A 24,342-nucleotide genomic window follows, 5' to 3' on the forward strand; every position below is an offset into this window, starting at 1 on the left:
ATGAACACAGGGAGAACATGCAAACTCCACACAGAAATGCCAACTAACATTGAACCAGCAACTTGCCTATAGTTTGTTATTATTGATAAAAATAGTAGCAGTAAAATACTACTAATGGTTAATTATATTTAACTATTTAACAATGTATATAAAGCATATATTCTTTCAAATATATAGCATTGCATTTAAAACAATTATATTCACTAAGTTATATTTTTGTTATTAATGATAAAAATAGTTGCACTAAAATATGAATATGAACATACAAAATTTATCTGCAAACAAAATTTTGACCTTTTTACAGCCAAAAGAAAATGAATTGTATTACTGTTTTTCTTTTCATTGATTTTATATATATATATATATATATATATATATATATATATATATATATATATATATATATATATATATATATATATATATATATATATAATGTTTGTAAAAAATGATGAAGTATAATATTATTAGTAAAAAGGAATCTACAATAAGCAAATATTAGCCAAAAATAAATAGATCTTGTTGCATTTGATTGCTATTAGACCGAGATAGACATATATTTATTGTGAAAAAAACTATACAAATAAACTTGAATTGAAAGTAATAATTTCATAAAAGTTGTCGTCAAAAACTACGCCATAAATACACCTGAAAGCGTTTTGTTAACCATTTTTTCTTTAGAAAAAAACATTTTTTTTTTAGAAAAAATGTGAGGGAAGTGTTGTAAGGGAAGTCCCTCTCTTCAGTTGAGTCCCACCTGGACCGGAGCAGGAGGCCCTTCACCGTCACATGACCGCCTGTGCGTACGCGCCGTGGCTGCCAGTGAACATGGCGGATGAGAATGCTGAAGCGGAGCTCGACTGGGGCGGCCGACACAGCCTGCTGGTCGACGAGGACACATTTTTCGCCATGGAGGGTTTGCAAGCAACCCTTCAGCAACACGAAGCCGAGCTTCGACAGCAAGACGTTTCTGAGGAATCGTCCACGGGTTATTGCAACAACTTCTGCGAGGTACGGGCTGCCGAAAACGCTGCATGCATGCGAATTGTTTATATGCAAAATTTTCGGAGCTTGCTCGCGTTAGCTGACCAGATGCAAGTTGTGGCTGCAACCAACCATGCGTGGATGTGATTTCAACATGTGGGCCGAACAGCGAGCGTCTAAACGCAATTCAACTGTTACAAGTCAATTGTGTTGGCATGTATAACGTTGTTAGCTTTAAGTTGACAATGTCAAATAGGAAGCTGTGTTATGTGTTCGTTAGCTTAAACTGAATTTAGCATGTTGCTCGGCTTCCCCTGCCCCCTTCGCGTTTAAGCCCGTCTTTGAGATTGTGTGTTACCTTTGGTTTGTAAAATTGCGTGTTTGTGAATCGACTCTGAAGGCCTGTTGGAAAAGCCACTTCAGTATATTATTAAAACGAGCATATTTTGAACAGGGGGTACAGCGTGTTTGTGGGGTGGGGCTCGGTTGTGTTTATCTCGTGCATGTACTCTGTTTCTACTAACTTTGATGCCCCCTGTCACGTGTCAATTCTGGTCAACATCGGGAGTATTTTAATACTCCGCGTCCAAACTCAGATCCGTTTTAAGTGATCCCGTTCTCTATGCGTTCATACCCAGACCTAATTTTAGTTCTGATCGGGTCTCAGTTTAATTTTCATTCATACTGTATAGTTTTGTTTGTTAGTGGTGTAACTAGGCCTGTCACAATAATCAATATATCGACTTATCGCACAACACATGGACATGACTTCAATAATTTTAAACTTTATAACTTTTTTAGTTCTTGCTACTTTGCACTTTCTTTTAAAATTATTATTATTTATTTGTTTTTGACATTCTGATTCCCATGTTTAATTGCTAAATTGTTAAATTTCTTTATGCTATTCTATTGTCATTCTGGTTTTGTATAATAAATGGCTTAAATGCTCCTAAAATGATAATAATATCATTTATCACAATATATTTTGGTGCAATATATTGTACAACAAAAAGGTGTAACAGTAATTATCTGTAATATGTTATAGATTTGTGTCACGTAGTAGAACATGTTTAGTATTTTCATTGCTTGAAATACACAAATTTACTTAATCATTTTTGGGGTAAATGCTAAAAACAAAGTGTTTGAACGTTGTTTAAAAGGTGTGTATGTTTTTTAAAGACTAACCACACTTTATTTAGCTATTTTTAGTTGTCAAATGAGTACTGTAGTGAGTGTTTTAGATTTCACAGGAGATTTCATGGGGTATTTCAAGGGAATCCTGCTAGACACAAGCATTCAAATCAAAAGTGAAAGTACAAACAGTTCAACTGTTACCATTGCTTTCTATTTCAAGTAATTGCTTTCAGAACAAAATAGTAGACTATGGTAGTTATTTTAAATGGTAATATTAGAATAATAACCAAAATCAACAAATTAGATTAAAGGTGTGACTCTGGAGATTGGAATAATCCAAGTGTGCCGCAAGCCTACGTTTGAGTGAAGGTTTCGGCCGTTAGATCGCCCCCTGGGGGCTGGCTGCAGTACAAGTCATAAAGCCCGCCTCCTCCGTGTTAATGAAGGAGACTTGAGCCCAAATAAAAAAAAATATTACACTTGCAATAAAATGTCCCGAAAGATAGTTCTGGTCGATTAAGGCACTGGTTATTGTGCTGAAATAGGTGCAGATCTTCATTTTTGTAAACAGTTTGTTTTTAGCAGTAATTTAATGCTGGGCGTGTCATCGTGATTGACAGCTGTGATTGACAGTTTCTCAAAGCGCGGCGTCTGAGCTTCGGCAGGAGACTGAAGTAGACTGAAATGTTATTATTCGATTTCTGTGTTATTTTACCATGACAAAATGAGTTCAGCAGTAAACTATAGTTTCTGACATGCATGATCCTGGTGGAACACTGTTTATTCGCTAAGTTCAGGGCTTTTTTCGGGCTTTATTAGTTTGCTGATACACGCCTAGCCACCCAGATAGCAAAACACAGTTCCGGCTAGATTCTCGCCTGCCGGAGACTTATCTCTTAGAGCTCAGACTGACTAATGTTACCTCTGCTGGACCTACTCCGGATGCCTGGACTCACTACCCAATTCCAGCCCGAGTCAATCAAGCCAGATGCGGCGGCCGAGCGAGCAGGCGCTGCCGCATGCGAGCCTGAATCAGCCCGCGACGCCGCGAGTAAGTTATGCGCTGCGGCCTGGAGCTGGCGCGATTGAATATATAAAACCCTCATATTTGTTAACGTTATTACATCCATTTGTGTTGATATGACAGCAAACGCATGCTGAGAAGTTCGGGGGGCGTAGTTGATTTTACATAAAGCGTTTGATTGGAAGCTCGACTCTGCTCATTTTCGCGGCTCCTCCTCTGGCTCCATCAGACAATCCTTCTGCGCATGTCTGGCTCCAATTTCAGCAGTCTTTTGCGACAGTTTGTGCCCGTCAAGCAGGCGTTTTGCCCTCAAGGCGTTCAATGGGAAAAAGGGCTGTCGCGTCGTCCATATTTTTTACAGTCATTGGAATAATCACTCTTAAAAAAGAGATTTGGCATCACAGGAATAAATTGCATTCATAAAATGTTAAATTGAGAATAAATATAATTTAAATTGTTATAATATTTTATAATATTGTTTTTGTTGTATTTGTATTCCGTAAACCCTGCGTCTGTAACATAGGAGACATTTAAACATTAACCTAATTTTAAAAAATATAAAAACAAGGCCATTAAAGAGTGGCCTTGGTTCACTCTTTAAAAGATTGAAATTCTCACATTTAAAATTTCAACTCCTCTAAAACAAACCTTGTTTTATATACAAAATGTGGGTCTAATATCATAAATGAATTTTTTTAATTAATTGTAAAAACACGCTTGAATAATGCTGATTTCTTTTGCCTCTTTTCAGTTTGGAAAAATTGTAATTGAAAATACTTTGCAATTCAACTGTTAAAATGTTATGCAGAGTCTTGCATTGTGGTGTGATTTTGTCATAACTGCTATTTGACCACATCAGCCACACAAAGACTAATTTTTTGAGTGTCATTAAAAAAATCGACTGTGACTTAGTGGTTAGCACTGTCCCCTTACAGCAAGAAGGACGCTGGTTTGTGTCCTGGCTGGGCCAGTTGGCACTTCTGTGTGGAGTTTGCATGTTCTCTCCTTGTTTGCATGGGCTTTCTTTTTGTGCTCCCAAAGACATGCAGCATTGTTGAACTGGGTAAAACTAAATTGGCCATAGTGCAAGACTGCACGAAATGGGACAATTTTGATATTGCATTATTTTTTTTTCCCTTTGATATATATTGTGATATAAATGCAATTTCACCACATGACATGAATATCTCTAATTGGCAAGTCATTACATTAGATAGATTGGAATGATTTGTAAGGGAGTGAAATATAAATCTATTTTATATCATTCATTATATACATATAATAAACTACATTCATAAATAAACACAAAGGAACGAAAATTTCAAAGTGAAATAAACAGAGCTTTAATGGTTTTCTGGGGAGTCTCTAACAGGATTCGTGGACAGAAATTGAATAATCTAATACAAAAGAGCATTGCATAGTTTTCATTATATAAATATTTCAATAAAATTAGTTTTTTACAAACTTTATGCTCTTTGTTCCTTTAAATGCTTTAAAATGTTCACAAAGGCCTTAAAAAAACATGAAAATGTTACACTTTCACTCTAAAATGGTTCAATACTGCAGTGTCTCCACAAATTTAATTAGTTTTGACCTGTGGATTCTGGTCATCTATATTCATAACTCAACATTGAAGATCTTGCGATGTGACTATTACAGATGCACACATTGCAATATCAATGCTCAAATGATATATTGTGCGGCCCTACCATACTGTATGAGTGTGTGTCTATGGGTGTTTCCCAGTACTGGGTTGCAACTAGAAAGGCAGTACATATGTTGGAATAATTGGTGGTTCCGACACCTGATAAATAAGGGACTAAGCCAAAGAAAAATAAATGAATGAATGAATAAGCTTCCTGTGGTATTGCTGCACTTGGTCATATGCAGCACATTACCAGTACCCCACTGGGAATCTAAAGGCCTATTTAGCAGACTACATATGAAACCGTAGCTTTACCTCTTTTCCTTCGCTTTATTGTTGCTGTGGCAACCACTCCATCAGGATTCAATCCTGACAGATGTCACATGCCACACCCTACCTGCCTGTTTTACGAGCTCATGTTAGTTTTGTAAAAATAGTTGTTAATAAACTAATTTCATTTGTACTTCGAGGGGTTTCTGGACAGCACAAAAATCCACATTTCGGTTGAAAAAAGTTTCCATTTCACATTTAGATCTGCATGTGTTTTGTCTTTTTTTTGTGGCTAAAATACATTTGTCTAACTTTTGGATTAGGCTTGTTTAAATGATTAACAACTACATTAGTTTAGTTTAAACCAAAATGCTGTCAATATTATAGTCCGTAAAACTGCACTATTTACTATTAAGACTTTGTTTTGACAATAGCAGAATAATTACCTAACCACTAAGAGTTTTTCTTCACTCGAGATGGTGTAGGTCTCAGAAGGAAGCACCTCTGCTGCTCTGAGCTGAGTCTGAATCTTAACAGAGCTATACCCGTTCACCCAGAGGGAAACTCGCCTAATCTTAGTCTGCGAGGTTAAACATGGCATGACATTTCCTCTCCCTATCGCTATAATAAGATATCAGCTGGGATTTAACATCCTTGGGGCGTGGTGTTTGTGAAAGTGGAGTTTAATCGTGGATATGATGAACAGCAAGGTTGTCTGGAGTTGCTCTGTTCTTCAGTTACATCTGCTTACATCCCAAAGGTCCAATCAAAGCCAATGAGCACAGATGGAGTGTTGTATCGGGGTTTCTCCTTGCACTCTCTCTTGTGTGGACCTGTAGGTTTACTGTACAGACAGCATGTTAACTCATGTCTGTCAAAAGACTCCTGTCAGGTGAAAGTCTAGCCTCATTTACCTCTGTATTAATGCTTCAGCAGAATGTTTGGGGTTGGTAAGATGTTAGTCTTTAATGATTTTAGATTTTGAGACACAATTGTAATATTGTATTATTTTAATTCACAATAATAATAAAAAAAAAATCTGCTAAAACACTTTTTGTTATCATGAAGCTGAGATTATCAATGGACTAACTGCAAGGCTATTGGTGTCGACTGACCCTTCAAAATATTTATGCTTTTCATAAAACTTTACAATAATTCCAAATGAGTTGAACTGTTTAATCAAAGTCTTCTGCAGACTTCACACATAATCGCACATATTCTACTTTGCGAAAATTATACATTTATTTTAAGGGTAGAAAATTATGAACAGAACATTTACAGAAGATAAGCATAAGTTTTGCCACCTTTGGTCAATTAAATGCATATTTACTAAATAAAATGGTTAATTCCTGAACCGTAGTCAATTGCTGCACAGAAGTTAGTGTATGCAGCATGACTTTAGATGATTTACATTAACAGACTTTTATTTTTGTGTTTATATATCCTCTAAAGAGCAGTAAATTGGGCTTGACTATCAAATGAAAGCATGTCATATCTGTGTGGTGTTAAAATTGATTACTTATTTTTTGTTTATTGTTATAGGCTCTAATGCATTATGCTGGGAGCAGGAATTCGTTGGAACATGGATTGCCTCTATTGGAAGTTTACTGTCTTTCAATCAACTGTTTTGCTGCTGCCAGGCCACATCTCACAGGCGACTCCCCCAGTGTTGCCCTTGTGCTTAAAAGACTTGCATTGTAAGTGCTATTTATATTATACTAACAAACAATGGTATAATATGAATTAGTAAGTTATATTTAACTATGTATTGTCTTATAAATATTTTATATTCTGTCCAACTGATTCAGTGTATCATAATGTATCATTAAAACCAGACTGACATCATTTTTTTCAAAATGTTTTGACCTGCAGGAGTTGCCTTGAATTGTTGTTGTCAGTGCCTCAAAATAATATACCTTTGGAAGCCTGGCTGCAGTTCCATGGCTCAGTTCAGGTAAAATCAAATTTATTAATTTGTGGTTCCATGTTAAATTTTTGTGTGAAGGTTTGATTTTGGCTGAACAGATGAGAAAAAAAAGACATTTTTATGAGCCAAAATGTAAACATTAGAAGTTGATAAGACCTTTTGCCAACTTTTTTTTTTTTTTATAGAAAAAGGTCCTAGCAGGGACCTAACCGGAATGTTGTATTTTAAGCTTTGCCTATACTTACACACTTCATTATGCATGCAATGCAAGGGCATTTGAGTAGTCAATTTTGATACAGAATCTGAGTTTGCTTGTACTTTATTTGCATGAAATAACATTTTAATGCATTTACAATCATCAAACATTGACAAGGTAAACAGGTCCACTAGTAATTATGGTTGCGTCTAAATCTGGCAAATGCTCCATTGAACTAGATCAAAGCATATTTCCCAGTCCACCTTTTAAAGACCTTTGTTACAAATGAAACAGCCTGTTAAATTAGATTAGATAGGGTTTTACTCTTGGTGTATTAAACAGGAAGAGGGATATCAGACTATATTGATCCATAATGTAAAGTACAGTCATCCTGGATGATGCAACTGTGTGGTCATTTACCTAGCATTTACTGTCCATTCCCTGAAGACTGTAAAAGAGTGTTATACTATACACTTTCATCTTATTTCTCTTAACTCTTTCCAGGCGGCCCATGAAGCCATGCTGCAGTATGGAAGTACAGATTTGCATGCCCTGCGGAACATCACTGGTGAAGGTGGAGCTTGGAACAATTCTGTCATGGTCTCGCTTCTCACCGGTCAGCCCACAGACCCGGATGAGGGTGAGGAAGACCTCATTAATACACTAATGTTCATTATTGCCCACATTATGTGTAAACTAAATAATTTTTTAATATAGAGGGTGATAAAATCTGTTGTTGTTTGTTTATTTGAATAGGCTAGCATTTTGTCATCCACTTAAGATTAATGATCATGTATTATTAATCTTGCATTGTAAATTGTGTAACACTTTCAACATCATTGATCTGCTATTAAACATGGCCATTTATTTACTTATTGTCTTTCTCTAAAACAGTTAATGCCTATCTAGCTCTGGAGGGAGATGATTTCATGGAAATGCGAATCAAACATCTGGAGAAAGTAGGCGAGCTAGAGAAAGCACTGATCCTCATCAAAGCCTGTGCTAACTGTAGCCTTCTGTCTAACCAGTCAACATTTCGCCAAACCTTTGTAACCCAACTTTGCCAGCTGCTGCCCAGTGAAGAAGCTATTTTAGAGGTAAAAAACACTGTTTTGACTGTTTACCATTGAACCTCCTTTGTGTTTTGGTAATAAACTAACTTTTTTTCTCTTTCTGTGCCTACAAGATTTCTAGAATAGATGCAAAAGATGTCCTGGATATTATTTGCAACCTAGATGCTGAGGGCGATGAGAGAACAGCCTTCATCTTATGCACAACGTATTTTACACAGCAGCTACAGCAAGACAGCACATACTGTTCCTGGTGAGGATCTGTTATAACCACAGTAGATTGTGTTTGTACGAGTGTTTTCTAGGTTTATACGAGTTAAATGTTCATTGGAGATAAATGCGATCTAGTTTTTTTTTTTATTTCAAACTTTATTAGGGTCAACTTATTCGGGTTTTATAGTAAGTGGCATCATAGTTGGGATTATAAATTTAAAGAAAATAGATGGGTGTATTAGATTTGCTTGGATGTCTCTGTAATGTTTTTTTTTCTCTGTTTGTCAGGGAGTTAACCCTCCTTTGGAGTAAACTGCAGAGAAGAATTGATGTGTCCCTTGAGTCATTTATCGAACGCTGTCTCCAGTTTGCAGCCATCGCCAGGACTATCTACCATCTTCTTTTCCTTATTCGTGTAATTCAAACTGAGGTGAATTTATTTTCTCCTCCTTTATATGGTTATATCTTTAATGTACACTAAGTTGTTTTCTGACATTTTTATCCGTTGTATTTTTTAGGCAATGCAGCTTGGCCTTGCAGTATCAGTTGAGCTGTGTGTGAAGGCTCTACGCCTTCCAAGGCAAGATGACATTGAAGCAAAAACAATGGTCTGCAAAGCTGTCGTCTGTCTTCTCCCTGATGATCTTGAGGTGATACGGGCTTGCCAGCTTACAGAATTCCTCTTGAGCCCATCCCAGGAAGCATTTGATATCCTTGAGGAGCTCTATCTGCGTCCTGATGAAAAATATGATGAGGAAAACGCCATAATTCCAAATTTCCTGCGCTGTGAGCTGCTACTTTCTCTGAAAGCACATTGGCCCATTGACCCTGAATTCTGGGACTGGAAAACTTTAAAACGCTACTGCATTCAGTTGCTGGGGCTGGAACCTGTGGATGAAATTGAAGATGAAGCAGCACCTGGGGAGCTATGTAATCTTGGAGTGGTTTTGAATGAAGAGGCTGGGAAGGAGGAGGAAGACGAATGTGAGCTTGATGCGCTCAGCAGCGCAGGGGAGCAGCAAACTGTGGAAGAATCAGAAAAGGGACAAAAAGATTCAGAAGATGTCTCTAAGTTAGCTGATAAGCATCAGAGGGATAAATTTCTCTGCCAGATATGCCATAAAGAAGTGGCAGAGACCCGGTTCTGTCACCACGCCAGAAAACATATGGAGGATGGCATGTGGACATGCCCTGTGTGTCTACAAAAGTTTAAAACTAAAAAGGAGTTTGAGCCACACTCCAAAAAACACATTCAGATTTCTGCAAAAGATCACTTTAAAAAGAAAAAAGTGAAGAAGAAGGTGGACCAGACTAAAGATTTCTTCAAGGAGGATAGTTCTGATGAGCTAGAGCCTGGTCAAATTCCTTTAGACCCTTCACTTGCCATGTACTACCAGTCCACCCATGATCCTGTAGTATTGGAACATATATTAGAGAAAGCTGCCAGTGTGCCTGAAAAGCAAGTAGAAAGTGACTATGTTACATTTGACTACATCAACACGTACTTTAAGTTACAGGATCGTGATGTTTACCAGTGTCCAGCCACTGACTGCTCAAAGAATTTTAAACTTTTCAAGTACCTGGGTGTGCACATCAAAAATGAGCATGATAGTGAAGACCCCAATTTGAAACATTATCTTAAGATGAAAGACTGTCGGGAGAAATGCACTTTCTGCCGGAAGACATTCATGACCGCCTATCACCATCGACTGCACCGTTGGATTCATTATGGGGATGATCCTTACATGTGTGTGGTCACAGGTTGTGGTGCCCGCTTTGACACCACCAATGAACTTTTAGCACATAAGCATGGCCATGGGTTTCGATTGTCCTACTGTTGTGAGTTAAAAGGCTGCAGTTTCTCCTACTGTGACCTTGGGCAGCTTTACCACCATGAGGCGCAGCACTTTCGTGATGCTGCTTACACTTGTACCAGCCCGGGGTGCAAGAACTTTTACTATTCTCGCAAAGAATTTCTGCAACACTTGGCCACTCATGACATCACTTTCACAGAAAAAGACTTTGAGGCTCAGAGAAAAGCAAAAAGGAAACTCTTGCTCGCAGTTGTAGAAAGTGATTCGGCTTTTGGATCAAAGGTTGAAACAGAGAATTGTGTCCAGAAAAGTGGTTCAAGTTCATCTTCACAGACCTTGGCAAAGGGTCGATCATCAGTCTCGCAAACATGTGTTGCTGTCTGCTTTGATGGTAAAAAGTTTACATGTGGCTTAAAAAAGTGTGGAAAAACATACACTACTGCAAGAGAACTTCAGAAGCACTTGAGAATTGCTCATTCAGACACATTTAATGAGAAGGATCAGTTATGCAAAAAGAAAGTACAAGTAAAGCATTCTACGACTCGAAATGAAGATTTACCTAAAAGTGACCCGGATAACACTGTAAAAACGTCATCTACAGAAAAATCTAGTCCCAAAAAGGCTCTCTCACCTGCGTCTGAGTCTGTAGATTGTGAGACAACCAAATCCAATTTGGACCTTGATGCAGCACTAACCAATATCATGCTTGGATTGGGCCAATTAAACCTTAATTCTTCCAACACCAGACATTCTATGTGTAATTCACAGAGCACTTGTACACCTACCTTGAATACAAGGTCTCCTGCCAAAGCAGCACACAGCAAAAATGAGTCAAGATCTCACGTCACAGGTAGTGAATCAAAAAAGCTGCCAAACAAGTCAGAATCACCAAAAACACATGACAATAATAAAGATGTATCTGATAAGAAGCAAAAAAAAGAATCTGTCTCAGAGGAGGAACAACCACAAAGCAAGTCCTTAACCAAGCCTTATAACTGCGAAGCCAAAAGCTGCCACTATCAGAGCACTACCAGTTGTGCTTTAATGCAGCACTATATTAAGGTTCATGGTTACTCCGAGAAGATGGTGAAAGAGATGGAGGTGTTTCAATCTGAGACATTGGAGCCTTTCAAAACACCTGACAGCTCTGAAAATTCGGTCTTGGAGGATGATCAATCACAAAGCGAGTTTCTTGTGCAGGCTACAGTCAAGCCTTATGCCTGTGAAGCGAAGAGTTGCAACTACCAGAGTGTTACTAGTCATGCTTTATTGAAGCACTACATCAAGATTCATGGGTACTCCGAAAAGAAGGTGAAAAATATGGAGGTGTTTCAGTCTCAGATATTCAAGCCTTTTAAGTGCCATTTGTGCTCCAAGAGTTACAGAAACAAAAAAGAACTGAGGCGTCATTATATTCAAATGCATCACATAAAAGAAGACATTGTTGAACAAATGAAGTGCTCTTTTAAAAAGAATGTAGTTGAAAAAGCACCAGTGTTGTCATCACCTAAAAAAAACACTGAGGTAAAGCCACAGTCTTCAAAGAAGGCTGATGTTAAAACCCAAAAACAAGACAATGCCCTTTGGCAACAGAAATGCCCAAAACATGATTATCGGTTGTGGGTCAGAAAAGTAGTTACGAAAAACGTGCATGTTAAAGCTGAAAAAAAAAAGAAAGCCTCTTCGGAAACTCGATCTGATGTAAAAAACACAACGGTTGATGTTCGGGGAAGCCGACGCTTAATTTCAAAAGGGAATCTGAGCTACATCCTCACTAAATACAATAAACCCTTTCACTGCGTGCACAAAAACTGCAATGCAGCCTTCAATAACCAGAATGCCCTTGTTGGCCACCTTCAGATGGTGCATCATTATAACCGATCACAGTTGTGCTTTCCATGTGAACACAAAGGATGCGAGAAGCAGTATAGCACCTTATCTAGTCTTACTAAACACTACAGAAGAGACCACAACTTCACCAAAAAAGAGAAAGAAAGGAAAATTCTGCCGAAACTGCCCTGTACATCTAAAAGTATACCAAAAAGACAGATGGCCTCAACAGAGGAGCCCATACCAAGGTTCAAGTGTACCTACGCTAATTGCAATGAGTCCTACCATCTCAACAGCAGCCTCTTGCGTCACACAAGTCAGTTTCACCAAAACCAGACCCCCCAGAATTCGGCTAATACTTCAGGGAACAACGAGTTTAAAACTAGTTATAAGAAGCACGTGTTCTATAGGCACTGTGATCCGTCTGATTCCCTTGTGGTGCGTCTCCAGAGTACACCCAAGAAAGAAGAGTCAAAAAATGGATGCCAAACGAAGTTAATCATCTCACCACCTTCCCAGTCATCAAAAGATCCCCAAAATATGCCTCTCAAGCAATCTTTGAGATGCTGCCGCAATGATCAGAAAATCAATTCCTCTGAGAATTTTGAGGGTGTTGAAGAAACACCAGAAGAGGAGCTGGACGAAGTACTTAAGCCGCAAAGAATCAACCTAAAAAATAGATTTGACCTGATTGTCTACCGAACACATGAGGAGGCTTTGCAGATGTGCCAAGACCGCTGCCTTCCCGTGGCCTTTCCTTGCATGATACAAAACTGTGACTCTGTTGTCGTAAGCATGCATAGTTTGAATCGACATTACATTAATGTTCACAGGTTTAAACGCAAACAGCTGACGGAAAATAAGGACAAATTATGTTTCACTGCTGAACAGTTGGAGGAGATCATACAAAAGAAGTCTGCTGTGTCTGCTATACCTGATTTAACAAGGATTCCAAATGGCGTTCTCAAGATGGAGTATCAGTCTGAGCCTGCCACTCCAGGTGGCCCGTCTCAACCAATGAGCCTCCATTCGATCAAAACAGATTCAAAGGAGAAAGAAGGGATTGAGTTTTCAGAAGAGCCGCTCCCTGACAGAAGTTTGCTCATTGAAGCTGAGGATTTGCTCTATGGCTCCCCAAAGTCAAGCGGGAACCCCGAGAAGCCTGTTTCTGAAGAGAGTCTCAACCACAAAGATGAGCCAGAATCTGAATTAACAGCACCTCCCCTCATACGCCCCCCACCACTTGACCTCTCTCCACCTGCTACACTTAGAATCACAGTTGATGAAAGTTCATTTGAAGCTTCTGGTAAAGACAGTAAATCTATTAATATTCCTTCTAGTGTTTCCATATCGGTCCCCACCCCAACTCGGCAGCCCCTCAGACGAAAGAATGAGCTCTCTGAACCACCACTACCACCAGTCCCTCTTTCTCCAGTCCCAATGGATCCTGTAGAGCACAGTCTATCCCCAAGGGCTTTTGACATTGCAGCATACAAACCTATGGGCTTCGAGTCATCATTCTTGAAGTTCATTAAAGACAAGGATGAGGAGATCAAACTTGAAAAACCATGGACTGCAGTAGTTTCTAATCCTTGCCTCAAGCCTGATCCAAATCGCCGGCGAGATTGTTTCAGACGAAATTGCTCAGTCAAGGAGAACACTGAAAGTGGAGCCCCCATTTCTCGAAGCCGCAGGTTTCGGTCATCCCCTTTGAGGCATCTGATTTCTAAAGGAGAGTGTACCTCTATTCAGAATCTCCGTATGATTTTAGAGAGAGCTTTAGGGGGGTGTGGCGACCAAGCTATAAAACAGCTACAGTTCCTGAAGCCTGTGGTGGTTCTAGAGAGGCCAAAGTCCTTTGCCTCCATTTTCGATCTCTTGCCCTCTGAAACTAAAGTATAAGCCTCTGCTGGGCACCAAGACGGTTAACTCTTGCCCACTTTTTTTATTTGAGAGACTTTCATAGTATTTTTTTATATCATTGATACAATTTTGGTTCTTTGCTGCCAAGGTTAGGTACCTTGATTGTTAAGTTGTGAATGTTTATATCTGTAAATAAGGTCAAATAAAAAAATGAACAACAAATAATTTCAAAAATGCATGTTCTGTTACTTATTGCATACACAATACACATTTACACTTCTGTAACAAAAGTAATTTTAATTGATTTCACAATCTGGGGTGGTTTATATACACTGATAAAAGAAATGTATAGAGTTAGAATTGCAAATCAAATTTATTTGTGAAACAGATCTAACAAGTACAGCATTGCATAAAATATGTTTGGAATCCTTAGACCTTCATCCTCAAATGGCAAGCCCAAAAACACTAACTATGCAGTAAATGGTTTTATTCTCCCATCGTACTGTGCAGCTCCCTGTGCAAAAAAAACAACAAAAAGAAAAAGAAAAAAAGACCATTTCAATAAATTATTTTCATGCTTGGATTACAATTGTTATTGGAAATGTTGGCGTCTAAAATTCTGATCAATTATACAAATAGCCTTACCATCTGTAGTGTTGTCCCAGAAACACGAGCTGGCAGTGTGTAAACCTGCCCCATTTTTTTGCAATATGATGCATGTCACTGTTTGAACAAACAGAAAACCATGGATTTGGTTCAGGTCCTTTACATAATAACTTATCTAAATATGGTTACCATACCTATGTACTTGAAAGGTTTTCCTAATTTAGTTAGCTGACTCAAGCTTAATTCTGCAATGCTTGACATCCACTGATTAATTTTTTCGTGCTGGTATGAATTGTTTCCAATGGTGGTTTCAACAGTCTGTCATCAAAAGATGTCACAATATTAGGGATTTTTGAAACGTAACATTTACACTTACACGTGCAACAAAAGTTATTACATTTACCCCGGTTTCACAAACAAGGTTTAAGGCTAGTCAAGATTAAATTGCTTGTTTGAGCTTTCTCAACTCAAAATAACTTGCAGTCAGATGTCTTAAAATACGTCAGTGTCTTTTTTTGTCTCCAGGTGCACACCAGTGATATATTTTTCTAAGGCCATTTTTATAAATGTGGCTTAAATAGCCTAATTGAACTAAGCCTTCATCCTGGCTTAATCTAAGCCCTGTTTGTGAAACTAGGCCTTAAAGTTTAGGATTGACTTTAGCCACACACACACACACACACACACACACAAATATATATATATATATATATATATATATATATATATATATATATATATATATATATATATAGATATGTATGTATGTATGTATATATAGATATATAGATATGTATGTATGTATATATATATATATATAGATATATAGATATATAGATATGTATGTGTATATATATATATATATATATATATATATATATATATATATATATATATATATATATATATAGATATGTATGTGTGTATATATATATATATATATATATATATATATATATATATATATATATATATATATATATATATATATATATATATATATATATAAATTGAAATGACATGCGCTTACCTCTTTGATAATAGTGGTAATCTCGTCCACAACAAATGTAGTCTGGAGAATAAATACGTAAGCTAGTTAACGCCTGTACGCAATAGTTATGGCATACAGAACCATGTAAATGTTTTAAATATAGGCCTACAAATATATAGAAGTAGAAATTACAATACGTGTACATAAAACTTTCTTTTTTTCCCTTTTTTTTAAGTATCTGACTTAATCACCTCTTCAGATTGATCCTCGTCCATTGCGCCACTTCTCTGAATGTTTTGTAGTTTCTACGGAGACAAGACTATTGTCATTCCCTCCCTAGATAGTAATCACGGCTTCTAACAACTCGTTGCTACCAAGAAACGGTTTGTTGTCAACCAGGAGTCTTAACAATTTTTAGTTTTGTATTTAAATTTGAACAAGCACACCCAGAAATACACGTATTATAAGATGTCTTATGAATTTAAGTTTTAATCTCTTAGTTGGCTTTATTCGTTTCGTTTAGCGTTTGACATTTAATTAATTGTAGTGTCATATTTAAACGAATATATTGCATATCTGTAGTTGTTTCTATAAATCAAACCGGTTTATCAAACTACAAAATCATTTCATAAATTATAAAAATATAAAAAAATATGTAGAACTACCATAGGGACCAGTTTCATCCGCGTGTTGTGTTTGGTCGAACACAGTTTGGGGTTACACACATTTCACATGAATGGGTAAAGGAAGTGATCGAGCAATGAGTTTACATTATTTTTGCATCTCTACATGTAGTGTTTCAGTATATTGACACGGTTTCCTAAGTTACAAACATCGTGTTGTTAGCTGTGGGTAGGTAGGAAGATTATTGTCTGTCTTGAATGATCAGGATCTGCTGTAATACTGCACACCGCCGGGATAGTTAACAGTAGCAACAAATAACTGTCGAGACGTCACAATGCTCCGGGAAATTCTTGCATTATCAGTTGAAGACAAGATATTTTACGCTGTCCTGTTTTTCTCATGGACGGTGTATGTTTGGGAGGCCTACCTCGCCTATAGACAGGTTAGCTTGTGCTTGTTTTGTTCTAGGTTGTGATTGTGGAAAGTCAACAAATGTTTTTCACTTCTGATTCGCTTATTTGTATTTTTGTATTCAAATTCCCGTCAGTGTATAGTCTGTGAAATTGAACTTTGATGCACTAAAATGCTGAGCTAAACCTAAACTGTGTGTAAAAACTTATCTAGACTTGTTTATTTGTTGACAGAGAAAGATCTACAGGGCTACAGTTCATGTGCCCACTGAGCTGGGCAAGATTATGGATTCAGAGACCTTTGAAAAGTCTCGCCTCTATCAGCTGGACAAGAGTAACTTTGGCTTCTGGTCTGGATTATACTCTGAGTTTGAAGGCACGGTGAGCATGAACCCTCCTCCACAGAAATGTATTTATTCATTCTTTTTTCGGCTTAGTCCATTTATTTATCAGGGGTCACCACAGCAGACGGAACCGCCAACTTATCCAGTATATGTTTTACACAGCAGATATCCTCCCAGCTGCAACCCGCCACTGGGAAACACCCATACACACTCATTCACAGACATACACTATGGCCAATTTTAGCTTATTCAATTCACCTATAGTTCATGTCTTTGGACCTGTGGGGGAAACCGGAGCACTCGGAGGAAACTCACACCAACACAGGGAGAATATGCAAACTCCACACAAAAACGCCAACTGACCCAGCCGAGGCTCAAACCAGCGACCTTCTTGCTGTGAGGCGACAGGGCTACCCACTGCCTCACCACGCTACCCCCACAGAAATTCATGTTCAAAATACCCTTATTTAATGAATACTCAGTGTCATTAAATGTGTCGTAGTTTTATCAAGTATGATCCAGAGACTTTTTCGTGTCTTCTGAAAACTTGATATCTGTAGCGTTCAAATGCAAATTTCACATTAATCCTCTGGAGGGAAAATATTGTGGTTCCTTAGTTTTTTTATTTTATTTTTTTAAACCACTTGCTTCTGTCTCTTATCTACTGAGCATGTTTAATCTCTCTCTCTCTCTCTCTCTCTCTCTCTCTCTCTCACACTGTATTGTGTAGCTAATACTGCTCCTTGGTGGAATCCCATTCCTTTGGAAATTATCTGGGCATCTGACAGCTCACTTTGGTTTTGGTCCAGAGTACGAGGTAGGCTTGGTCTCTTACAGTACAGAAGTCAACATTTGAAGTGGATCAAGAAAGTATTTCAAAAGTGTCCTTGAACAAGAATAGGTCTTGTTCATTAAGAACAACTTTTTAAATTATTGTTTATGTTCTTATCCTGATCTCTGTTTATTATTATTATTTTTATTATTATCTAACCAGCAACTTTTTTGTTGTGAGGCGAGATTGCTACCAACTGCACCACTGTGCTGCCCTTGTTTTCTTTATATTTAATTGAATGTTTCATTAGAATGTATTAATTCTGTTGCATTAATAATAAGAGAGATTAGTTAAGGTGCCATACTCTAATTCCCCCAAACATTTTTTTTTCATTCAGTCACTTACATTGGCCACACTACTAAGGCCACACATTAAGGTCAAGGATTAGATGGCAAGCAAACTCAGTTTTTTAACACAAAAGACATTTACGAGAAATCTGGATACCTGTAACCATTGACATCCACAGTATGCAAAAGCACTGCAGTGTTTGTGTGTTCTGTCTTTGTCTGAGGTAAATAGTCTACCTAAATGTGTATGTTCCATAAAAGTATGAAGCTGATCGGTCAGTTCTTGTCATGTGCCTTGCAGTTTTTTATCTGGCAGTGCCTGGAAAATGCGAGCATGTGCAATATGCAAAAGATGCAATATGTTAACGGCCCCATAAGCAGCTACACTTCTCTTCACATTCAGAAGATGCCTTCACTCCCAATCCTGCACAAAAATTTAGTTTATCCTGTTTATCCTGAAACAAAATACACCCAACTCTGGCAATCAGCATGTCTGATTAAAAAGATTAAAAAGAATAATGATCTCGGAGACTTTGATATACCCTGACTGTTGTTTCTGGTCAGTAGTTGTGAGAAATTACTAAAAGCGGTCCATGAAAAAAGAATGTATCAACACTCAGTGCATTGTGTTTGATTTTTATGTGGTCTCTCTTCCTTCAGATCTCCCAGTCTTTGGTGTTTCTGATGTTGGCGACTCTCTTCAGTGCTTTTACTGGCCTTCCCTGGAGCCTCTACAACACATTTGTTATTGAGGAGAAGCATGGGTTTAACCAACAGGTACTTGAAAAGACTTTCTGTGACACGATGGTTAATGGAAGACAATGTTTATGCACATATTGTCAGTAAAGTTGGTTGTAGTAAATATCTCTGAAAACACTTTCAGATTCTCAAATTGAAAATGAATTAATAGGACCATAGTGAAATCCAAATAATTATTCTGTCATAGTGTTGAGCATGATGAGCACACCTAAGAGCATGGGAAAATACCACATATTAGCATATTATATTTATGCATTTTCTCCAAACTCACTTCATAACTTCAGTAGGAGTTTGGAATAAATTAACCGGTGCCATAATTCTGTAGTCTTGTGTTTATTAGTCACATTGAATCAATGAAAGTAGTTACATTTTATGTTTTTTTAGTAAAGCTAAGGGTATTTGCTATCTTCCCTATTCATGGGTATTTGCAGAGTACGAATAATTAGCATGGGTACTTCGTGATCACACAATGCTTCCCTGACAAGATGTACATAATTTTACTTAAAAGGATAGTTCACCTAAAAATGAACATTTGTTCACAATTTACTCACCCTCAAGTAGTTTCAAAACATTGCACTTTTAAACCTTCAAACCTTTTAGTTGAACATATAAGAAGATATTTTGAAGTGTTAGAAAATCGTTGACTGTTAACTCCCATTGTGTAAATAACTAAGTCAATGATTAAAGTTTTCCAATGTTATTCAACTACTTTCTTACAGGAACTTTAATGACAAGTGCACTGAAGTGTATCTTCATTCTCTTCCTTACAGACACTTGGTTTCTTCCTAAAAGACGCTCTCAAGAAGTTTGCCGTTACTCAGTGTATTTTGCTACCAGTGACATCGTTGCTTCTTTACATCATCAAGATTGGCGGCGATTACTTTTTCATCTACGCCTGGCTTTTCACATTCATCGTCTCACTGGTCAGTTATCCTGTGTGATGGGCTGTCTCTGAGTAAAATGAAGTTGTAGACTGAACAATCCGCTTTGTTTTGGTGTACAGATTCTGGTGACTATCTACGCAGACTACATCGCCCCTTTGTTTGATAAATTCACCCCGCTGCCAGATGGAGAGCTGAGGAGTGAGATCGAAAGCATGGCCAAGTCCATCAGCTTCCCTCTCACCAAGCTCTATGTAGTAGAAGGTACAGCAAGCCATCTTCTTTTCATTTGTTCGTACATTCTGTAGAAGTGTAATTGTGACAGTCTTGATGTTCTCCTCCTTCATGATATATCTAGGATCAAAGAGGTCTTCGCACAGTAATGCCTACTTCTATGGCTTTTTTAAAAACAAGCGCATTGTGCTGTTTGACACACTTTTGGAGGATTACTCTCCTTTAAACCAGTCGGGAGAGAAAGAGCCAGGAACAGGGGAGGAGAATGAGGCGGTGGTCAACGAGAGCAAGGCCAAGCCAAAGGTCAGACGATCAGAGCCAGAACATTGAAATAAAATCTGTTGTGGTGCACTTGAACACATTGTACTGTTTGAAAGGAAAAAAGAGATTTACAGACTGAATTTTAAATTTATAATATATCACAATAATATGCTTATTTTGCTGTATTTCTGTTCAAATAAATGCAGCCTTGATGAAATATTATTTAAAATCTTATATACCCAAGAGTTTTGAACGTAAGGGGGAAATATGTGCAATACAGTACTGCAAAATATGAGTATTAAGTTACAGTACATCTTTAACACCTTTTGTTCTCAGTGTTTTAAACATGTATTATTTCCTAAAATGTTCATTGTATATTCTAGAACAAGAAACAGGGCTGCTCTAACCCTGAGGTTTTAGCAGTTCTTGGACATGAACTTGGACATTGGAAACTAGGCCATACTGTCAAAAACATTGTCATCAGCCAGGTGAGTATGTGTGATTGAGCTGCATTGTTATGGATTCCTAAAATTTCCTCATTTTTGCCTTCTTCATTGCTGGTAAATGAATAGTTCACCCAAAAATGGAAATTTCCTATTAATTTACTCATCCTATGCTGTAAAGAAGCATTTTAGCTAAAGCCGTTGTCCTCTGGTGTAATTAAAAAAATCAATTTATAGCAAATCATCATCAGTACCAGCGGCTCCTGACAAAGCACTACGGTTGCATAAAGCTAAATAATCACTCAGTGCAAAAAAATGAAACATTTACATCTTCATTAGCTGTTATTCACAGCCTAGGCAAATGACTCTGAGCACATACACTGAGTATCTTGTCACATAATGACATATTTGCAGGTGAGAAATCAGCTTGAGCTGAAGCACCTGGGTTTGTTTACTGATGAGAGAGTGTACTGGTCCACAAATGTGTCGATATGTGACGTTTTTTGCACCAAGTGATCGTTTACTTCATTAGATCTCAGTGCATCGTCAGGAGTCACTGGTACTAAGTGATTTGTTTTAAATAAGTTGTTAGAAATTCAAAGTGATTGCATTCACTGACCTCCATTATAAGAATACCAAAGCTGGTACCATACTGCAGAAGACCTATTGGGACCCTCATGGTCCCAAGATTTTCACAGAAATCAGTCAGGATTAGTGAAGGAAAAATCATGGTTTGGGATTACATTCAGTATGGGGGCATTTGAGAGATCTGCAGAGTGTATGGCAACATCAACAACCTGAGGTATCAAGACATTTGTGCTGCCCATTACATTACAATCCGCAGGACAGGGCGAATTCTTCAGCAGGATAGCGTTCCTTCTCATACTTTTGCCTCCACATCAAAGTTCCTGAAACTGGGTCAGCCCAGTCACCAGCCATGAACATTATTGAATATGCCTGGAGTAAGATGGAGGAGGCATTGGAGATGAATCAAAGGCTCTTGATGAACTCTGGGAGTCCTGCGAGAACCAACTTTGCAATCCCAGATGACTTTATTAATGTTATTTAAGTAATTGCAGACATGTATGGATGCAGTCCTCCAAGCTCATGGGAGTCATACACAATATACATTTTTCCACCCCACTATGACTTTATATTCTACATTGTTTCTGTTAAGTGACAAGACTTTTGTCTAAGCAAAGTCAGACCTTACTGTCATAATTAAATTATTAAAAATCAAGGCATGATCATATTTTTATTTTGGTAAACTAAGCGTAATTCAGAGGCCTTTTCATATTAGCCACTTTTGATACCAAATAATCAACTAGAAGTCAAGTTATTATTTGTTCTAAAACTTGGACAGGCAAGACTTTTGTCAGGTAGTGTACAGTAGCTGGTGAAACATTCTTGTTGTAGTGTTGATTTATCTATATTTTTTCTTTACAGATGAACTCCTTCCTATGCTTCTTCCTTTTTGCTGTCCTGATTGGTCGAAAAGAGCTCTTTATGGCATTTGGTTTTCATGACACCCAGCCAACTCTTATTGGGCTGATGATCATCTTTCAGTTCATCTTCTCACCTTACAATGAGGTAACATTGTAATTTAGCTTTTTCTACCTCCTTCCTCTTGCTAGCTGAGCACATGATAAACCTGTACTCTTCACTCAGAAATTGTTTCATGTGGGACAATAGGTAACACTTTAGGTCAGAATTTATGCTATTAACTACTGGCTTATTACCTGCCTATTGTTAAGATATGAACTGTTCATTAGTAGCTATAAAGCATGATCTTATTTTGCATCCCTAATCCTACCCTAAGTAGTCGTTTATTAAGCTACTAGTATTAGTTAATGATTTGTTAATATCATGAATTGTGGCCTGAAGTGTTACCGGACAATACAATAGAAATGCAGAACATTATTACCGAATATTCAATAGAGCTGCAGTATTAATTAAAATGCAGATATACTCTCACTGGCCACTGTATTAGGTACACCTGTCCAACCACTTAATCCAAATTTCTAATATTTCTAATCGGCCTATTACATGGTAGCATTTAGGCATGTAGACATGGTCAAGGCGATCTTCTGCAGTTTAAACTGAGCATTAGAATGGGGAAGAAAGGTGATTTAAGTGACTTTGAACATGGCATGGTTGTTGGTGCCAGACAGGCTGGTCTGAGTATTTCAGAAACTGCTGACATACTGGGATTTTTACACACAACCTTCACAAATTCCTTGCTGATGCCAGAGGTCAGAGGAGAAGGGCCAGACTGGTTCCAGCTTACAGAAAGGCAACAGTAACTCAAATAACCACTCGTTACAACTGAGGTATGCAAAAGAGCATCTCTGAAAGCACAATACGTCAAGAAAACCACACCGGGTGCCACTCCTGTTAGCTAAGAAAAAGAAACTGAGACTACAATTAGCACAGGCTCACCAAAATTGGACAGTTAAAAATTGGAGAAACATTGCCTGGTCTAATGAGTCTCGATTTCTGCTGCGACATTCGGATGGTAGAGTCAATCCAATAGAGCACTTTTGGGATGTGGTGGAACTAGAGTTGCATCAAGGATGTGCAGCCGACAAATCTCCAGCAACTGATGCTATCATGTCAATATGGAGCAAAATCTTTGAGGAATATTTCCAGTACCTTGTTGAACCTATGCCCCGAAGAATTAAGGTATCTCTGAAGGGAAATGGGGTTCCAACCTGGTACTAGTAGTGTGTACCTAATAAAGTGGCCATGAGCGTATTCCTAAGTGACAATACTTTGCTTTTCATTAAATCATTTTTTTAAATAATTGATTCAGATTAATTCATAATTTGTTTTAAAAATGTTTATTCCAAATAGTTTAATTGCCTGTATTTTATTTAGCTGCCTTTTTAGAATCAAAGGAACATTTTGATCTCTTATTATAAATAAAAAAGTGATTCTTAGATTTAATCATAATTGTGCCGCTCACGCCTGATCCATGTTTGTCGTCTTTTTTTTTGCTGCAGCTGCTGTCGTTCTGTATGACTGTGTTGAGCCGGAGGTTTGAGTTTCAGGCAGATGCATTTGCGCGCGGTATGGGCCGATCATCTGAGCTGTACTCCGCTCTCATTAAGCTCAACAAGGACAACCTAGGCTTCCCTGTAGCAGACTGGCTCTTCTCCATGTGGCATTACTCCCATCCTCCCCTGCTAGAGCGCCTCAGAGCCCTCACTGGACCCAAGCAGGACTGACGGCATTTCAAGGGGGGGCCACGTTCACCAATCGCTCCCCCGAGAAAGGGTCTCCGCCGGCCTCTACTGGCACTCTGATGTTGATGCCTGTTTTTCTGTCCTTCCCATTTTTAAAATTTCCATTCATAAGTGTTTTGAGTTTTTCATTTGTTTGTTCTCGCCCTGTAGGAAAAAGTTTTCTGTTTGCTTCAATGGAGATGAGATGGTCATGACCTTTGTTAAGTTTGCTTGTTTCAGTATGCCTTTTACAGCTGTTCTCTTTTAATTTGTCTTTTAATTTATTAATTTTAAAGGATGAATTGTCCCCTCTGGATTGTTACACCCATTCATTTTGTTAGAGAGAGGTGAAAGCATTACACAGGAGAACTCTGCATTATATGAAACCAAGACATCCCATGAGAACCATGTGTACCTAAAATAACCAGAATGAGTATTTAGATGTTATATACCACCCAATGAGACCACTGCTCAGA

The 24,342-nt window shown here is 37.9% G+C and overlaps 3 protein-coding genes across 4 annotated transcripts; 2 read left to right on the top strand and 1 right to left on the bottom strand.

Annotated features, from left to right (window-relative positions):
- The first annotated feature begins 805 nt into the window (after positions 1 to 805).
- rlf (RLF zinc finger) lies at positions 806 to 14,204 on the top strand. Of its 2 annotated transcripts, XM_087290510.1 has the most exons (9): positions 806 to 1,011; positions 6,600 to 6,754; positions 6,930 to 7,011; positions 7,685 to 7,820; positions 8,075 to 8,139; positions 8,209 to 8,277; positions 8,367 to 8,503; positions 8,752 to 8,893; positions 8,982 to 14,204. In XM_087290510.1, the coding sequence occupies exons 1-9, from the start codon at positions 829 to 831 to the stop codon at positions 14,007 to 14,009; spliced, it is 5,997 nt and encodes a 1,998-aa protein (XP_087146636.1). In that variant the 5' UTR covers positions 806 to 828; the 3' UTR covers positions 14,010 to 14,204. The 2 variants fall into 2 exon arrangements, with proteins under 2 accessions (XP_087146636.1, XP_087146635.1); XM_087290509.1 differs by having other exon boundaries at positions 8,075 to 8,277.
- Positions 14,205 to 14,324: 120 nt separating this feature from the next.
- On the bottom strand, positions 14,325 to 15,847 carry dynlt1a (dynein light chain Tctex-type 1a). Its single transcript, NM_001423210.1, has 5 exons — positions 15,819 to 15,847; positions 15,607 to 15,648; positions 14,771 to 14,894; positions 14,616 to 14,693; positions 14,325 to 14,484 (listed from the first exon to the last, which is right to left on the bottom strand). Exons 1-5 carry the CDS (start codon positions 15,840 to 15,842, stop codon positions 14,414 to 14,416), a joined length of 339 nt encoding a protein of 112 aa, NP_001410139.1. The 5' UTR covers positions 15,843 to 15,847; the 3' UTR covers positions 14,325 to 14,413.
- Positions 15,848 to 16,317: 470 nt separating this feature from the next.
- On the top strand, positions 16,318 to 24,180 carry zmpste24 (zinc metallopeptidase, STE24 homolog). Its single transcript, NM_199892.1, is given in 10 exon segments — positions 16,318 to 16,633; positions 16,836 to 16,982; positions 17,676 to 17,762; positions 18,725 to 18,841; positions 19,594 to 19,746; positions 19,827 to 19,968; positions 20,063 to 20,241; positions 20,583 to 20,687; positions 22,089 to 22,232; positions 23,645 to 24,180. Coding segments are annotated over 10 exon segments (1,407 nt in total). The 5' UTR covers positions 16,318 to 16,525; the 3' UTR covers positions 23,870 to 24,180.
- Positions 24,181 to 24,342: the final 162 nt, after the last annotated feature.

Source organism: Danio rerio, chromosome 17, assembly GCF_052040795.2.
Source record: "Danio rerio strain M-AB ecotype USA chromosome 17, GRCz13ab, whole genome shotgun sequence".
NCBI classification, from domain to species: domain Eukaryota; kingdom Metazoa; phylum Chordata; class Actinopteri; order Cypriniformes; family Danionidae; genus Danio; species Danio rerio.

Bases quoted from the DNA above. Each gene is read 5' to 3' on its own strand.
- dynlt1a (NM_001423210.1), bottom strand. From the start codon at position 15,842: ATGGACGAGGATCAATCTGAAGAG. The intron at 15,649-15,818 runs GTGATTAAGTCA...TTTATTCTCCAG, and splicing joins ACGAGGATCAATCTGAAGAG to ACTACATTTGTTGTGGACGA. The intron at 14,895-15,606 runs GTAAGCGCATGT...TTTTGATGACAG, and splicing joins TTACCACTATTATCAAAGAG to ACTGTTGAAACCACCATTGG.
- rlf (XM_087290509.1), top strand. From the start codon at position 829: ATGGCGGATGAGAATGCTGAAGCGGAGCTCGACTGGGGCGGCCGACAC. The intron at 6,755-6,929 runs GTAAGTGCTATT...TTTGACCTGCAG, and splicing joins GTGCTTAAAAGACTTGCATT to GAGTTGCCTTGAATTGTTGT. The intron at 8,894-8,981 runs GTGAATTTATTT...TGTATTTTTTAG, and splicing joins TTCGTGTAATTCAAACTGAG to GCAATGCAGCTTGGCCTTGC.